Here is a 20,016-nt window from a genome sequence, read left to right as displayed (position 1 = left end):
GCCAGTTTAATGTGTACAACCAGATTCCTTTGATCTTGGGCAATGACAGTTCTAACTTTGTAGAGGAAATAATACATTTTGTGTACCATACACTGATTTGGTATTATATAAACATATAATTTGTACATGTTTATGTGCACTTTCTATATGTTTTGGTACACCAATGACTCAGATATACTGCAAACAGATTACACAAAAGTGTTACATGTCTTGTGTGGAGACACTTTTGAAAGGTTTCATATTGAATAGTTGGGACTAAAATAAAAGATCAAACTTTTTCAAATAAATATTTGTGGTCTCTTCTTTAATGTGGTAATGTTTTTTTTCATGGTTAAACTTTTGTTTAATGATGGTCCTCTTTTGTAACCTCCCCTTTGTAACCTTAAAAAAAGGACATTTTTTATGTAATCCACAGGAAAAAATAGGGTTTACCTGGGTTCAGTGTGAACGGGGCTGACCCGGCAATATCCCGGGAAGCAGTGCAGTGAAAATGTGTTTAAAATGTGTTTAAAAGCTGGGTCCACTCAGAAAATCCCGGGTCTAGCTCATATATGTATGAGCTATATCTGTATGATATAGCTCATACAGATAATCGGCTAGTGTGTTCTTTATAGTGTGTTCCCATCTTAAGACAGAGTGAGCTGCTTGTCACAGGCAGGTCTAGTCCTGATCTTAAAAGAATCAAGGGACATGTGATACGTGTCTTTTTCAATGTTAACTTTATTGTGTTTGTGACAAAAATACTTCTAAGAGTTCACATCACAAAGAAATATAACACAGACTAGATAACTGGCTTGTCCGAGTAACGTAAAAGTATAAATATAGTGCGGATCTTAATTGTTCACAACGGGTATCAGTTGTTAGGTCGATATGCATTAGGGCACCATGGTCAAAAGGTCGACATGTAAAAGATCGACATGAAAAAATGTATTCAGCAAAAAAAAAAAAGGGTTGCAAAAGTACGAGAAAACAGAACTGCATCAGGTTGGTGTTCCAATAGATCAACACAGATCTGTTAAATTTATAGAAAAATAACTTAGTGTGCAAACACACCGTACAATTTTTTTGACCAATTTGGTTGAAAGACATTTCCCATGAACCCAGTGTCCTGGACGAAAGATGTTGACAAAAGATATTGCCAACAAACAAACGATGAATGATGATGCGCATACCCGCCAGTTGTTCATCAAGATTGTTCGTCAACTGTGCATGCAGCTCAATTTGGATATCTTTCAAAAAGAGCCTATAAATTGTAGCTAGACCTTTCTTCTTTCGTCTGTCGTCAATATTTTTTGTCAACATCTTTAGTCCAGGACACTGAGTTCAATGGAAATGTCTTTCAACCAAATTGGTCAAAAAAATTGTACAGTGCACACAGAATTGCTGAGCATGGGTCTACTGAAATCACAAATGTATTGTTACAATACAAAAAAAATGATAGCAATCATAGGTAACGGACATTGTAAAATTCTCTATCAGTATGGTGGTGAATATAAGCAATTTTGTATGATATTGAATGAAATAGTCAAAATGCATTAAATGGGCCTTGTATTAGCACATTTGTATATTTCTGAGTGATTGTACCCTCTAGGATAATTACACAGATATGCAGAGACTGCATAAACTGCTCCTGGCACAGATTTGTGTATAATTCGTCTCCCGCTTGGTAAATGTGTTTATTTTAATGAATGATAAAATGATCAGATTGAAAAATCTTGAAGGCTTTATTCATTTTGTTTTTGTTTATTAAATGACCATCAATGAACATTTCTTGGACTGTTATAATGTTTATAGGGACTGTGTTGGCGATTCCAGAGAATGGATCACCACTGCCAAGTTTAAAATGTTAATAATGTAAACTCCTTTGTCATATTCTAAGTATTTTTGGAAGAGATTGTTGTCATTCAGCATGAGGCCCTTACTTACATTACACTGTGGTGTCTGTCAAGTAGCACTGATGGATCTGTTCATAAACTGAAAAGGTAGAATTGTTTCCTTTTCCAGAAAGATCTCACTAAGAATGCAAGAGGGAGGAACCGGGCTGGAGAGTTTCTAAATTGTTACTTTTACTTTTAATACAATCACTGTTATTTGGAAAAAATGTGTAAAAGAAACTAATCAGTTTATCCTCAGCAAAGCCTTATGTCCAATTTTTAGCACCAGATTTCTCATTATGGTCTGGGGTGTATCAAATAAAAACTGCTTTAAAAACCATGTTCTCTGGGTTTTACCACATTTTAAAATGTACCAATGCAGGACCATCGCGTTTTCAGTGTGGACGGTAACACCATATATTTCTGCCATTACCCGATAGAAACCTATGGGCTTCTTACTGCATCCCCGCTGACCCTCGTCACCTGCTGTCACGGCAGCCTCCTGGTGTGCTACTTGGACAGAGTGACCTACTCCCTAGACACAGGACTTCCCTTTCTGGGTGCAGGGAGGAGGAGCCTGGGAGTCCTTGCAGCTGTCCATGGGCCTTATTCTGGTTCACTCAGAGGCAAATTCCTTCTCAAATGGACAAAACCATGTGCACTGCAGGGGGGCAGATATAACATGTGCAGAGAGAATTAGATTTAGGTGAGTTATTTTGTTTCTGTGCAGGGAAAGTACTGACTTTATTTCTACACTGCAATATAGATCTCACTTTGAAGAAACACCCCACCTAAATCTACTTCTATCTGCCCCACCTGCAGTGCACATGGTTTTGTCCATTTGAGACAGATGACAGATTACATCATGCGTAGCAACATGATGCTTAAACTCCGTGTCGCAGGCGGGGGGGGGGGGGGGGGGTGCGTTAGCAGAACTCTGGCACAGGGACATAGGAAATACATTCTAAAACACATCAAAATAGAATACATAAATGCATGTATTAAAATATACTCAAACACACACAAGACATAATAAAACCATTAAAAAAACATGAACTGCGGGAACAGAATGCATATGCATTATAGGAAAAGAGCAGTGATTAAGTAGTGCATCACGATCTTTACATTAGTGTGTTCCATGCTGGATGTGAGTTGAAACTGACTAAAGATAAAATCACTGTGATCCATGACGTACATCAGGCTCTGATTGCTGAAAAGGCGCATGACAAATTATGGGTAAAACGGAATCAACAATGTGAAATACAGATGGAGCCCTCACGCACTAGATACCCGCACGCCCCGTGGCAATGGAGCTCGACGGGAGTCCCCGATGCCTCCCCGCCCGTCTCCACCGATCCCCCTCGCCGCCCTGACACCCCCCCCCCCCCGAACTGGGCAGCGTCTCCCCGAAGCAGAGACTGGCTGGGTGACACTGCCCAGCCACAGCGATTCTGGGATGCACGTTCCAGCGCAAGAGATCTGGCGAGCGCCGGGGATAGACAAGGCCAGCTCCATCTTTATATAAAGTTGAAATTCAAAAAGACCAAAATGGCCGTGGTCCAACAGGACTATGAATTCAACAGTGTTTATCGATGGCTGACTGGGACCCATAAACCTTATCAGCAAGGTGCCAAACTGAGAAATCGCACCTGGCATAACAAATGTGATAAGAATACCAGCTATGCGTCTACTTCACAGAGTGACAGTGACTTTGTTGTTCCAGACTCAGATGATGCTTCAACATCTGCACATTCCCCTTTGGGGAGAACCACCAGGGGCAGAGGCGTAAAAACAAAACACCAGAAGATGCGGCCAAGGTGAGAGGCTCTTCAATAGCTTGCAGCAAAGCAAAAAAATATTATTCAATTTGTTATCGAGATCTCTAACTTCTGCTGAGATGAGAGTTCTAAATAAAGGATTGTCATTTATACCCACAAACCGACAATAGCAACTTTGAATAGCAACTTGACCGGCATAAAAAGGCACGCAATATGAGGTTAAGAGAACACTTTCAAAATTTCAAAGAAACAACTTCATTAACAACTATTATGGACCAATTTGTGAAGAAGCAACATCTATCGGTATACGATCCTATTAGTCATAATGCCTCATTGAAAAAGTTTAATAGGTTATTGGGTGATGCTATGTATAAATATACCAGTGTGAATAAGGTTGAACACTGCAATTTGTCATTGGAGGAGCAGCGTACACTTTGCTGCCTCAGCAATGACAGAGGTATCACTATCTATCCCGCCGATAAGGGGGGCGGTAAAGTGATACAAGATCTTAATGATTATCACACTGAAGTGTATAGGCAGTTGTCTGATATGACAGTATATTGTAGAATGCTCAGTGACCCTATGATACATTTTCAAAAAGAGTTGTTTAAATTATTGGATGATTCATGCAGAGATGGCTTAATCAGTAAAAGATGTACCGAAGCTTTGAAAGTGAGTTGCCCTATTGCAGTAGCGCACGCAGGGGGGGTTTCTGAGTACCCAGAAACCCCCCCAGGAGTCTAAGGGCCATAGGCTGAAAGCTGAGGGTCCCCTCTTTCCAAGGGTACAAGAATTTTTAAAATCGGCCCTTGGGAACCAGAGATATCTGACTTCAAATCAGTGGTCCCCATCCAAGCCTGTTAATTGCACTTCCCAGTCAGATATTTCAGGTTCTGTCTGACTTAGAGTTTTTCTGAGGGTATATTCTAAAAGCTGGTACTCTCACCCTTTAATGGACACTAGTAGCTTGTCTCTACTGTTCCCAGAACCAGAGATATCAGCCTTCCAGCAGCTGGTTACTGCTCCAGCTCCACACACCTGGTATGTAGTTTTATATACTCATTGGTGGATTGCTCTGCCTCCTGAACTCTGATCCCCTAGTCCCCAATACCATTTGGTAGGTGGGATTCTCTAGTTTTAAATTCCATTAAAATCTAAGAAATCTATTTCTGGAAACTGGAGATATCTGCAGTCAAGCAAGCTGTCCTCTCACCAGAAAATTATGAATAATAAGCCCACTCCACTATCACCCCTCCTCTGCATATTAAACATCCTCTACCACCCTGAAAGTTATGTATCAGGGCCCCTTCATTCAGCCCAATGCCCCCTTCTCCCACCCCATCTCCCACCATTTGTGCAGTAAAGGGGTAATTAGTGGAAATTACTGATCCAGGCCCTACATGCTGAGCGGTTGATACAATACCCCCTACCACCCGGGGGACATCAAAGCTTCCCCCACCCCTACCGCTGGAGGATCGGTAGGGGCCCCAATACATTGCTATGCCCAGGGGTCTACACTGCTGTTGACGCCCCTGTATGTATGTATGTATATATATATATATATATGTATATATATGTGTGTGTGTGTGTATATTATTATTATTATTATTTATATACATTTGGTCTATCTATAATACTTTAACTGACCCGGCATATACTGGGTCACCTAAGTGTCCATCTCCGTGCTTTGCTCCACCCCTCTGGAAACCCCCTTCTGAAAATCCTGCGTTTGCCACTGTATTGTGCCAGTCTTATATACCTTGCCTAAGGTACATAAACACCTTGTGGACCCCCTGGTCGACCGATTATATCAATCAACTTCACAACTGTTGGATATGCTATTACAACCGCATATTTCCATTCAATGTATGTACCTTAAAGATACGACAAGCTTTTTGAATCGATTAAGGGCTATAGGAGATGTTACACCAGACCCAATTATGTGTGTGATAGACGTCACCAGCCTTTACACGTCTATCCCCCATTTTCAGGGTATTTTGGCTATGATAAACTTTCTATGTAACAAGGTGGACAAATTTGGATTTGATGTCACACTGTTTCTCTCTGTTAGAGTTAATTTTAACTCATAACTATTTTGTTTTTGATGGGAAGATATACCTGCAGACATCCGGATGTGCGATGGGGCAGCAGTCGCACCGTCCTATGCTAATGTTTTCATGTTCGAGCAACAAGTATTTTTTAACATAGAATGAGCCCCCTCATCCGGATGTTCTGCAGGTATATAGATGATCTCTTTATGTTATGGACAGGTGGTCCAGACAACTTTGAGACAATGATGAATGAGATCAATGGTTTATCTTTACCCATTAAATTCACATTCTCTTGGAGTTCCTCCAACGTTGCCTTCTTTGATGTGAGTGTTTCTCTATCTGAGGGACATATTACTACTGGTGTCTTTTCTAAAAGCTCCGATAGGAACACTTTATTGATGGCTAACAGTCACCATCCTCCACCGTTGAAGTGTTTGCCCTATTCTCCAATGGTGAGGATAGTGTGTATTTGTAGTGATTGGTCCAGACTCCCTGATGAATTGGATACAGTTATTGAGAAATTTCATGAGAGGGGTTATACTCTGAAAACATTAAATCAATCCAAGAATAAAGTCTTGAGGCTTAATCAGTGAGGAAACAGGAGGCTATGGGTGAGATTTAATAGGATGAGAGATTCAGAAAGTGAGAGATTTGGTAAGAAATCTCCAGTTTTTTTAAAGCGGCAATCATGTCAACTTCAAAATCAAACTGGATTAGCAGTGTAAATGATTGCCACTTTAAAAAACCTGGAGATTTCTTACCAAATCTCTCACTTTCTGAATCTCTCATCCTATTAAATCTCACCCTATATTTCCCTTGGTAACTACATTTGATACATCCAGTCCAGTTTTACCATTGGCCACTAGATCTTTGTGGCCTATAGTGTCCACAGACAAATATCTAAAATGTTTACAAAAATGCTACAAACTGGGTAAAAATCTTAGTGGATCCAGTGGTTTTGTTCTCAAAACCACTGATATCTGAATGAACTAGTAAATCCCTAAGAAACCTGGGTGTTACAAGGCCCTAATTGTGTAATGTGTGGCTACTTGGTTGTGGGCAACTACTTCAAGAATCCACACTTGTCCATTATAAGATCCGTCATTTACTGTCATGTGACTCCCGTTTTGTAGTGTACATCATTATCTGCCCATATATTATTTCGGAAAGACATTGAGTAAATTTAAAGAACGCATGGCACTCCATAGGTCATCTATTAAATCCACACTGGGGGGCAAAGCCAATGACCAGCCAGTAGCAGTACACTTTAAACAGAATAACCATCAATTGTGTACATTGAGATATCAAATTATTGACCAAGTACCAGAAACGATCCGTGGTGGAGATCGTAATAAAAAACTGATGAAGTTGGAGGCAATGTGGATATATAAACTAAACACTGTAGGCCATATGCACTAAGCTTCAAAAGTGATAACATGGAGAGTGATAAACAACCAGCCAATCAGCTCGTACCTGCCATGTCACAGACTGTGTTTAAAAAATGTCAGGCAGGAGCTGATTGGTTGGTTGTTTATCACTCTCCATTTTATCACTTTTGAAGCTAAGTGCATCTGACCCTGTGTCTCTGAAGGGGTTAAATAAAAGGATAGCATGGAACACACTAATGTAAAGATTGTGATGCACTACTTAATCACTGCTCTTTTCCTATCATGTATATGCATTCTGTTCCCACAGTTCATGTTTTTTTAATGGTTTTATTATGTCTTGTGTGTGTTTGAGTATATTTTAATACATGCATTTATGTATTCAATTTTGATGTGTTTTAGAATGTATTTCCTATGTCCCTGTGCCAGAGTTCTGCTAACGCATGCCCCCCGCCTGCAACACAGAGTTTAGGCATCATGTTGCTACGCAACACACAGCTGATCCAGCCCGCTGATCTATCGTGCCGGCACAGCTGTAGCCTACTCGGTGATTGTTTGGTGTGGAGGATGGCGGATGCAGACCTGGACACAGGTACATAAGGTGAGGTGGTGTCATTATGTTTGTGTATGCTTGTCCTCCTGACAACGGGGTGCGATACCCCGAAACGTTGAGGTAATAAAGATACTTTTAAAGAAGTCCTGCAGTTCCATACTTGGGTCCAGTCCACCGGGTTGCTCCCTACCTGAACACTAATATATATATATATATATATATATATATATATATAAACAAGTATGGCCTCCATTGTGCACAATTCAGCAACAGGTTGCCCCTCTAATAGGACTCTGTTAGTGAGAGAGAAAAAAGAGGTGCTCAATAGTACCACCTATCACAACCTAACAGTATAAAGTCATATAAAACATGATAAGGTTATAACAGTTCATATTTCCGATTCGTGTTTGGAATAAAACATAGACTCCGTTCAGGAAAATAGTCTTTTGTGTAAAAGGGGTGCAATGAGGTAGTGAGGTACAAGGATGAGGGGTGGAAGGAGGAAGTGGAATACAGGGTGAGGGGTGCAAAGAGGGAGTGAGCTGCAGTGGAGAGAAATGAAATGATGGAGAAAAAATTGTGGGGTAAATTTACTAAGATGAGGGTTCTATTGAATATGGGATGTTGCCCATAACAAACAATCAGAATATATATATTATCTTTTAGAAGGTGCTAAATAAATAAGAAATATAATTGGATTGGTTGCTAAGGGCAACAGCCCATCTACAAAAGAACTCCAATTTTAGTAAATGTAAAGTCTAAAGAGGGACAGAGGGTATGAGATGTGCAGGGGAAGTAAGAGTAGCAGCGGTGATGTGGGAGACCTCAAGAAAAGGTGTAATCAAACATATTGGGAAGTGGTGGATGGACAGATGCGTTGGTAGGCAACTTTATATTATATAATATGGGTTCCTTTATACCATATATTTAAAAATGTTGTTATCAAAATCCCTATTCCCTGGGGTTTTAGGTGTATCGGAGATCCACGGCCATTATATACCCTATCTTGCATAACCACTAAATTCCCTCTGTGGCCACTGTGTAAAATCCAAATAGGTTACATTGAGTTGCTGAGGCTTGTACATTGTAACAAAATCATTTTATACTTTCTAAAATGTAAATAGATTTTTATCTCTTTGTGGCACTTCACTGTTGTACGTGCTGCGCGTTGGGAGATTTAAGTTTTTGTAGGTAGCTGCTGATCACACCCCCATAGAACAAGTCACACCCCCTATACAGCCCACACACCCCACACCACTGCAGTACTGGCCACACCCCCAGTGGCAGCGCGCAAAAGGCCCTTTATAAATTTCAGCTCTAGGCCCATTTGAACCTTAATCTGGCACTGATGTACAGTAAAGTGTTTGGTCGAGTCTCAGAAAGAGCCAGTAGAATTTCGGACATCTTTTAGCTTGTTGTGGTATCAGGAACAGGGCTCCTGATGGTGAACTAGACGCCCAAGGGAGCTACTGTTAGGGGGCCTGCACCTCAGTGTTCTCTGGACAATTTATTCTGTACCTCTGTTTGCAAAGTTCTGTGCTGGATTGTTTCACTGAGACCTGTACCTGCTTGTTCTATCGACATTCATCTGTGAACTGCATTTCTGTGGAAAAGTATAAACCCTTCCATGGAACATTTACCCAGTGTATATGATCCTTATAATAATATACAGTGGCTGCACTGTGACATTATGGGGGGTATTCAATCTTCGGGTCACGGCAGACGAGCTTGCTCGCCTGCCGTGACCCAGTCCCGTTCTCGGTCAGCTCGACCGAGAACATGCAGGTGGGATTCAATGTCCCGCCTGCAGCGGGACGAGAAGGGGGCGTGGCCGCGAGTTGCGGCCGGGAAGTGACGAGATGCAGCCGGCAGCTCGTCACTTCCCGGCTGTTCTCGGCAGAACGAGTCCGACAGCTAGAGATGTCGTGCTTGTTCTGCCAGGAAACCCTGTTCAATGCTGTCGGGGAAGACAACATTAAATAGGGCCCGTCGAGCATCTCCCCCACGGGAGATGCTCGACGGCGATTGAATATCCCCCTATGTGTAGCACTTGGCTTCTGTTGCAGGGTGAGAGCTGGAACTGCAGGCAAGGTACTCTACAGGGGCAACCTGCATCTCTCAGGCAGCCGCAGTGCCAAAAATGAGTGATTAAGCCAAGAGGTCACGCCCCTACCCTGCAAGGCCAAATACCCTCTTTTGCAGTTACATGGCTTTGCCGCACAAATTAACTAATCTACCAGTGACACACACAAAAGATGGATGCATCATTGGAGCTGATGCATAGTTAAATATACACTACATTGGTAATAAGCAAATTAATATTATCATTGTTACATTATGTGCTTACATGAGGCCTGTTTGGGCTGAATTCAAATTGCATAGTGTATTAAGTAAGTACAGCCTTGGGTGCTTATTTGCCACAGTGAGATTATGACATGTCAAAGCACCTTTTCTGATCAAGGTTTGGGGTGCAGCCATTCCCCCATTACACTGACATTAAATATACATCTTCTCAGTCACCAGATCTGAACTCAAGTTGTGCATTTATGGGATACTTTGTAGGGATGCATGAGCCAGTGCTTTCCACTAGCATCAGCCAAGCATCAGTTGAATGGTTTTCTTATACTGTAAGAGAATGGTTCATTATATCAGCCATCTGTATGTGCTGACAAGCAGTTAATATCTGGACACAGTTCCCTGGGCTAAAGTGAAATCAGTTTTGTACTGCAGAATGTCATTAATATGTCTATCAGTGAACATGACACCATCCTATATAAAATGGAAATATAAAAAACTGATTGTGCTGCTCTAAATGTCAGAATAAATGAGACCAAATCCCACTGTACCTTATTGCCATTACTAGAGTACTTTCTGACAGAATATATATTAATGCAGTTCCCCTTTGCTGGCGCTCAAAAAGTGTCCATTGAGATATAAATTCAACTTATTTTCTGTATGTAACATGTTTGGCAAAAATAAGTCTTTGGTGTTCCACTGGGCTGTGTGTGGCTATATATTTTATTTGAAACTTGGGACTCTTAAGTTTCCTTGACTTAATAAATCTCTGTTAAATTAAATCTATCTTGTACTTACATAAACATCCAACACTTCATTTGTTGGTCCTTCCGCTAAAAAGGATTCCCCTGCAGTGCTTGAAATTTCATTTGGTCGCTTGTATGTGAACATTGTTCCTCCTCCTTCATATTTCCCAGGTCTGTCAATTGCCCAGTTTCCATTGATGATTGATCTGCCTGAGCGACTTCGGAGAGCTAGCAGAGAGATACAGAAGAATAAAAATAAATTCTACTGCTGTTTCTAGGGACCAACTATATTGCTTTACAGCACAAAGAACAGTAAAAGCTGGCACCTACCACTGCTACTTTCATGAAAATTCATTCATGTCCTCATCAAAAATGACCTAATTTTAAGTATCCATAATTCAGTATTCATATATATTATTTGTAGAAGGTGATTTTTGGTGACATTCCCATTTTCTCCCTTCATACTTAACCAAAATCAATAAATGAGGTACCGTTTTAAAGACTTCTCCGCTTCTGATAAATTATTAATTTAGAATTGCATATTGTATTGTTTATTTAAAAATCAAAGTTAAAAATTGATAATTGACCCTCGAGTTCTTTCCCTTGATACCGCATGGCTAAGATGGTCAGTTTTGCTTGCCTACTCGATTGCACCATCAAATACAATATAAATTCCACACACTAATCTACATGGAATGTTGAAACTAATGAATATTGGCTATAAAATTAATTGTTTTTAATTTGCATGCAAAATTTTCAAATGAGCCACCTAGTAGAATAATAAAGGCAAGATACATATAACAAAAACACTCAAGATGCTAAGATAGTGAAATTTTCTATTAAGATTTTATTTACTATCTAATTGACAGACGTTGATAAAAGCATTGCACTGAAGAAATATATGTAATGGCTCAATTTTGGTTTATTTTTTAGGGTATTTTAAATTCATAGAGGCAAATTTCCTAAAGGGTCTAAAAAATTAAAAACCTAATCTGTTTGGTTGCTTTGTGTAACATTGACACTTTTCAGTTTTAAAAGCTTTAAAACATTTACCCTATAGTTGGTTAACCTATTTTTAAAATACCATGATAAAGTTGCATAGTTGTATATATTACACACAACTTTATTTCTATACTATAGTATGCAATACTAAGTAAATGGACAAACATAATAATCTATGATGTTCCAGACCATACTTTGACATTTTGCCGAACCTTTAACTGTTCATAACAACCAAATCATACACTGCATGTGTGTCCATATTGTTCTGGTCTAGGTCCATGTTGTGTGATTTAATCGCTGTGCATACCCCAAGCTAAGTGAATTAAATTAATTCCCTTTATTCACATTAATGTGTCATGGATAATTCAGATTTTATAAAATATCAACATCAACTACATACTTAAATTGTTCTTTCTAGGATAATTTTTAGACCAAGCCAATGATAGCACAGTCAAACTATAATTGACTGGAAAACTTATTGGGGTTTTTCTAGTTTCTGATTAGAACTTCATTGGTTAAAGTTATTACACATTTTTGCCTACAGGTTATACGAAACAAAAATCTATTTGATTTCTCTAGTTATAAATGCAATATCAATAATTAATCTCATTAGAAAATATAGATCAATACGTGCATTCTATTTTTATGTTTGAATTTTACTTAATTCAACTTAGAACTTCATATAATGAGTTTCAAAAATGCTAGATAACACTTTCTAAATTGGAAATCATAAACAAGCTTCTGAAAGATAACTGTTTGGAAATATAGTCCAGTAGGTAGTAAATAAGCTGTATGCTTTTAAAAATAGCCAAGCATATATCTCTATATAACACTAATTTATGTCGGGGAGAAATTTGCAAGCTATTATTAATATTATTATTTTATTTATAAGGCGCCACAAGTGTTTCGCAGTGCGTACAAAGGAACAGTACAGGGAGACAAAACTTAGTATTGCATTGAATAAATAACAAAAATAGAATACAGGTAAAGAGTGCCACAGTTCAATACACATTACAGCTTACATATAAGTAGTGAGGACTCAATTAACATACTACTAGAGGCTTGAGGCCAATGATGGAGATGAGTATATGCGGACAAAAATGGTCACTGAGTATGGGAGAGCTGTGAGTGAAAGGTGAAGAGAAGAGGGCATTGACAACAGGAGGGAAGAGGGCCCTGCTCTGAGGAGCTTACAATCTAGTAGGAAGGGGAGACAGATTACATGAGGTGCAAGCAAGTGGTCGGTGGCTTGATAGCAGGATGTAAGCAGGCAGGGGGTCGGAGAACCAGCCTCAGGACTAGTTTATGCAGCGGAAGGGTACGCTTTGATGAATAGGTGAGATTTCAGTGCCCATTTGAATCTTTGCGGGGTCGTGGAGAGTCTAATGGAGTGAGGGAGTGCGTTCCACTGAAGGGGTACAGCACGGGCAAAGCCCTGAACTCTAGCCTGGGAAGCAGTGATCAGGGTGGAGGAAAGACGAAAGTCATCGGCCGACCGTAGAGGGCGGTAGGGTGTATGAATGGTGATGAGGTTTGAGATATATGGAACACTGGAATTAGAGATGGCCCTGTATGTGAGTGTGAAGTGTTTGAAGAGGATTCTGTAGGGGAATGGGAGCCAGTGCAGATTTTGTTGTAGGGGTGTGGCAGAAGTAGAGTGTCAGGAGAGGAAGATAAGCCTGGCTGCAGAGTTGAGGACAGATTGGAGAGGAGACAGTTGGGATTGAGCGAGGCCAGGGAGGAGAACATTGCAGTAGTCAAGCCTTGAGATGACCAGTGAGTGGATGATAAGCTTAGTTGCACTCTGTGAGAGAAAAGGCCTGATGCGAGCAATGTTGCGCAACTGGAACTGACAATAATGGGCCAGAGCTTGGATGTGGGGTGCAAAAGAGAGGGAGGAGTTGGGAACAGATCCCAATATAAGCCTCTCTTTATGTTACATAATGAAATAAAAAATAAATGTTCAGAACCACTAAAAGATGAATTTACTAGACAGGAAAACACAGTTGAACTTTCTGAAAATGGATAAAAAAACAACTCCTCTCTATCTTTTCTTTGAGCTGGGTGTAGAAATTTGGTGCCCTCCCCCCCCCCCCCCCCCCCCCTCTTACTGACAATGACCTTTGGTAGCAAAAGGTATAGATGTAAATAAAATAACAATAAAAAATAAACAATATTGTTCTTTAAAGGTCCCAGCAAGCCTACCAAAGTGCCATGTTTAGGGTCACAGGGATGCAAGTGATGACACGCAGCCGCCATAGCCTGTACGGCAGATGGCCTGGACCATGCTCCCACAACGCCGCTCCTAAAACATCATGTTGGCGGCCCTAAGACTGCGGTCACATTTTCCAGGACAGTGATATTAGGCAATCTAAATATTTACTAACAGATGTTTTTTTTCTATGTATTTTTCAATGTTAGTAAATATAAATCTTAGCCCCTGAAAGACAAGAAAGATCAATAACAGTTTACCCCTTAAATTAAGTTTAGCTTGGATCTATTAGTATAATCTAGCAAAAGACATATGAACCACTAATTCATCAGTGGATTGGCTGTGATGTGCCGTTTTGGAAGAGCACATCACAACCAGCACAGTGCAGGATTTACAACATAGTGGCATGTATGATTGCATTGATCCCAATGGGATCCCATTGTTAGTGGTTCCAGCAGCACCACATCACACCACTTCCCCTTTTGTTTTGTGAGCTGTGTGTCTCAATATCACTAGTGCCAGCTTGAGTCACAGTAGATTCCTAGGATCCTTTCTGATCTGTCCTTATCTGTATGGTAGTACTGGGGCTTGAATTGTGGCTGGGAGGTTTACAACAGAAAGCTGCTCTTGGCGCCTTCTGCCTGCTGATGCGCTAAACACCAGTATTGCCAGCAAATAGCTCTTGTCTAGAAGCTGAAAATGATATTTAGTGCTAAGTTCATTAGACTCTTTATTTTAAATGCAAAAACACTAGATGCTTTTGTTTATACTTATGGCGGGTAACCAACCAGTGTGCATTTTCCTGTCATTAAGATCAGAAGTCCTTGTTTATGAGCAACCACAGTAATGTGTGGATGTCAGTTTGTGGTGTCTTGCTTTTAAAATTATGCCAAATTGTCCGTATGATTAATTCTATCCATAGAATGTAGAGCAAAACAGGAAATTCTGTCATCAAATGCATTGCAAGCTGTAAATATGCGGTTATACAGTATACTATTTCCTTTACAATAGTCACACTGTCTATATAAAGTAAATACATCAGTATAGATTAGTTTAATATAATTATAATATAGGAACTGCATGTATTACAGGGATGAACACATTTTTAATTTATGTCCATGAATTCCTTTAATCATATTGTCTACAATAGACGTTATTTATACATCCGATAAACACAACATATCCTGTGTAAAGCAGAAGTTGAAATGTATTTGTTAAATAGCCATTCCCATAATGTGATCATGCGTACCAGACTACATTTACAGCCTTAGTACTGAGATTTTGAGTGACCTATTATTTTCATCTGCTAACAGAAACATTAAGTGCATCAGCGAATGAACACTGTATTATCTGTACAGAACAGAACTAAAAGTATCCATGAACACTTTTGATAAAATATTAAATCAGAATGATATTAGGATTTTATTGCTCTAAAATTGGAATAGTGTATGGGAAAGTTATCTTCTATATTACACGTAGTACAATTCTGTTGAGTTGCCAGCCAAAAGGACTGTATTTGTTTTCACTTAGGGTATTTTCTGAAACATATGTACCTTGCACTTGCCACCTATACAGAGCAAAGGCGGCCATTTTGAGGATTGAACCAATATTTATAGTCGATCAGTTTAATAGAAACCAGCTCCTTATTAATGAAAAAATATATAAAGACCTGCTGTTTTAAGCTGGTATTTTAGTACAACAAAAATGTATCTGGAAATTGCACATCTTTGTTGCAGTGGAATAATCTCAGACCAATTAAATAATATCTATATAATAATAATGGAATCAGCCTGGAGCAGAGGAGTATCGCTATTAAGCAGTAGAGTGCCGGCTCTTCAATATATAAATAAATACATATGTAAAATTATTGTATCAGGCACCAAGGGCGAGAGTCCAGGTGAATGGATTCTCTACAGAATCCTTTGGATTAACCAGAGGTACGAGGCAGGGGTGCCCATTATCCCCCGTTCTGTTTAATCTGGTAATGGAACCCCTGGCCTGCATACTAAGAGGTGTCCAGGGATTAAGTGGGTTTGAGCAGTAAGGCCAAAAAAAAGAAATTATAACCATGTATGCAGACGATATGATGATATATTTAAGATACCTATGCGAAGGCGCTACCCCTGGTGTTAAAATTAATCAAGACACATGGGGAATACTCAGGGTTGAAAATCAATTGGGGAAAATCAAATATCATACCGGCGAAAGGTAAATGCCCTGAGAATATAGACAACATGGTCCTAAAATGGACCGACACAACTCATTAGCTTGGAATAACAGTGTCAAATGCGCCGAAGGATTTCATAGGGCTAAACATCATGCCTGCAATAAAAACGTATCAGGAAAAGGTTAAAACTTGGAGTAAACTCCCCCTCACAGTAACAGGTAGGATAAACCTTATAAAAATGATAGTACTACCCAAATTATTGTATATATTCTTACAATCCCCTAGGTATATACCAGGAAAGATATTTAAGCAGCTGGACAGTATCACAACCTCCTTTATATGGGGGAAAAAAAAGAGCAAGGATAAATCTGGACACGCTTACAAGAACAAAACAGAAAGGCGGGTTGGGACTCCCCCACTTCAGACAATATTATGTGGCAGCACAATTAAGCCAGCTGCAGACATGGGTGACAGGGGATGCGGAGGAGGGTGAAGAGACTAATCATACAGACGTGTGGCAATCTTAACCCGGAGCAAATACTTCTGGCAATCAATAGAATCAAGGTTAGGAACCCTCTGCTAAAACAAGCAACCAGAATATGGATATACGCTAATAAAATAATGAAGAACGATAGCCAGATACCCAGAAATCCCTGTATGGGTAGGAGTAGGTGGAGAGAAAGAAGCGCAAACAGAAACAGCAAATGAAATTAAGGAACAATGGGGGAGTGTGGGGATCCAAACTATAGGCCAGGTGTATCAAGAGGGAATATTCAAGACCTATAATCAGCTGGAGCTGGAATATAAGATCCCAAAGGGATACTTCTTTCAGTATCTTCAGCTCAGGAGCAGACTGAGCAAGGTGCTGGGGGCAAATACATTAGACATCCAAGACTCCCCTGTAAAAAAGATACTAAATCAAGGACATAAGGTCAGGGTAGCAAGGATATATAAAACCTTGCTCACAGAACTAGATACCCCTCTGAGAAGATTAGGAAAAAATGGGAGGCCGATATTGGGGATATATCCAACCAAGAATGGAGTCGAGCGACGAAATCGGTTAAATTCCAACAAATCCAATATTACATTATTCACAGAGTCTATATCACCCCAGAAAGGTTAAGACAGATGGACGGGAGCAAAAATTATATGTGGGCAAGTGAAAGGTACATTCTATCATTTGTTATGGCAATGTCAAAATGTGAAACAATTCTGGAAGGTGGTAGAGAGCATAATGGTGGAAATTGGGATAAATAAGGAATGCATAAATGTTAGAATCTGTATATTGGGCATACACCCCTGGAGGAGTGGTATAGGGCCTAATAATACCAGTCTGGTAGAAAAACTGGTTACAATAGCGAAAGTATAATAGCAAGAGGATGGATGGCACATAAAAGCCCGCAGCAAATAGAATGGGTTAACCTGGTTAATACAACGGTGGCTCACGAGAAACACTTTTATATAAGACAGATGAAAAATATAGATAAGCACATTAAGGTATGGGAGAAATGGATGAACTCCAAATATTATAAACAATAATCGCACATAATAATCACAGACACGGCTGATACGGCAGCACATACGACACTGGATGTAGAATTATAATAAAATTGTAAACCACATGCAAATATATAGGACACAAAAACACACTTAGAGTAAACAGAATTAATAAGCAAGAACCAGGCGGACAACCACCCACAGATGGGTTAGGAAGCATGGTGAATAAACAAAACACCAAAAATAGTGGATAGAGCAAGTATGGGAGTGGGGGATGTACAGCTTTAGATAGTAGGAGCTAAATAGCAGAGGATGTAATTTTGATTGGTTGTAAAATGAATGGCGGTAGCTGCCATTCTAGACCCAGTATAAACAGGTTGACTGTTTTTAATTAGTGTTTGTTATACATGTGAAAAATTGAATAAAGAAAACTGTGGATAAGGGATTCAACGACCATATTGGTAATTCAGAATCAACGTTCTACAATGAACTAAATCATATGTAAATATAGGTATATATTGAAATTGGATTTTATTTATTTATTGTATACTTAAAAGTGGAGACACATACATAAAATAGCAATAAAATGTATAAAAGAAAAATATATATCAAATAATTAAATAAAAATATAAAAATATTCAGGAGCATCTTATCTTTGTTAAAGGAAGAGGGTAGAGCAGCACCCAATGCATTTTTGTCTTAACATTTTATATAATATATCTATGTATAGTTTACATTTCTTAAAATGTAAACTGAAATGTTGATGTGAGATCTTTGACAACTGCATACCACCCAACTTTCCAGATTTTCACGGGATCAGCCCACTTTTTTGGGACAGTACCGCATCCCGACAAGGGCCAGCAGTGGTGGGGGAGAGGACAGTTGGGAGGACAGTTGGGAGTCCCCCCTGCTGAACAGAGCAGTGGTGAATATACACTGTGCACACAGCATCTATTCTGTGAAACAAAGGAGTTGAGGGTAAGGCCAACAGCTCACAGAGCCCTGGAGTGGTGCAAAACGGGGCATGGCCTCGTGGCAGTTATGTGGTTTATAGGCCACAAATTTCAGGAGCATTGTGTGGTTGGCGTGTTAATTAGTTATTTTAGTTAATTGGCAGTTTACGAGTTTTAAAAATATTATGAGGAGTGCAGTCCCTTTTTCTTGTGTCCCTGATCCTCAGGGCACCTCCTACTGTTGGGGCACAGTAGGTGTATCTCCATTTCTTGGTGCTGGAGTACACAGTTTTAAAAACATTTACCTACTGTCTTAGAATGTCTGGGGTACTACAGAATTCTGGGGGAGATATTCTAGGTATATGTCATTTTTGACACACCTCCTTCTATAAAATGAAGCAATTTACAGCTTCCAAGTTGCCCCTGGATCCTCTTCCTCCATATTTTGCCAGCGGGTAGTCTCATAAAATCACCACTATAGCTATAGACAGCTTGCATAAGGTAAAAGTAACAGCAGAAATGTGTCCCATGTGCTATTTGTGAATGTATGTTTGATTAAGGAGGGCCTGGTCAAAAGTAGACAAAACCTTTAGTGTTATATTTTTCAAAGCCTGCTTTACAGGTTAGGTAAAATTAAGGATTTTACATGGCTCCCTTGTGGCTTACATACATATCTAACAAAAATAACATTAGAGGGTTTTTTTTTTAGCTTAAATGTGTCAGACATATGAATACTGGTATGTGGTAATTATACTAACATTTATAAATTTAATGAAGCTTGGTATTATACAATTAGTTAGAAATTACACAGTGCTGAATGTATTTCAGTGGAAAGTGACACTTGTCCCAAGAGTTGTGCAACGGGCACATAGCCAAGCATAGAGCACCTTCAGCATCTGGCAGACCTAGCGGAAATCCTACACCGCATATTATTATACTTTCACACCTCTTTCATATGTTACTGTAACTGATGTATAATTAGGCAAATGAAGACTGGAACACAGGCAACAAGCACATTAGAGACATTCTCTAACAGTTACTGGAAGCGATCTGCTCACAATGTGATTATACAAATAGCAATTTAATTATAAACTGAAAATCTAAATTAAATAGAATGTTGACTTAAAAGCTACGTTTGGTTTCCTTGTTTAAGGATTATATAGAGATTAAATACTGTATTAAAATTGTATGAGCTAATCATGTTGGCCATAAGCTAAAATATCTCATCAAAGGCGTAACTAAAGTACATCCATTGTTATACAATCGGAATAAATAATAGTAAATTATTTTCATGAAAGGTTTAATATATAAAGCATGTCACAGATCTGCTTAGTCAAGCTTACCTGTATGGTGATTCTGCTCTGTGTCTCAGTCTGACTCAGTCCTGTCTCCTTTCATGCTGCCAGACAGTCTGTGCATTTCTGGTTCATTGATTGATTGCACCTGATAGAAATCCTGGCAGAAGCTGGAATCACCTGTAACCCTTTGCTCTCCTGTTCCATG

The 20,016-nt window shown here is 39.5% G+C and overlaps 1 protein-coding gene across 2 annotated transcripts in view; it reads right to left on the bottom strand.

Annotated features, from left to right (window-relative positions):
* The window catches only part of THSD4 (thrombospondin type 1 domain containing 4), a 708,854-nt gene that overhangs the window by 48,420 nt on the left and 640,418 nt on the right, over window positions 1-20,016 (bottom strand). For both annotated transcript variants that reach the window (XM_083183802.1, XM_083183803.1), the window contains one exon: window positions 10,735-10,910. In XM_083183802.1, coding sequence (XP_083039928.1) covers window positions 10,735-10,910 — 176 coding nt within the window. The remainder of the gene's footprint in view (window positions 1-10,734; window positions 10,911-20,016) is intronic.

Source organism: Crinia signifera, chromosome 4 (assembly GCF_055691185.1).
Source record: "Crinia signifera chromosome 4, ASM5569118v1, whole genome shotgun sequence".
Taxonomy (NCBI): Eukaryota; Metazoa; Chordata; class Amphibia; order Anura; family Myobatrachidae; genus Crinia; species Crinia signifera.
Note: the sequence above shows the minus strand (reverse complement) of the source record. Positions and strands in the feature narration are given on the sequence as shown.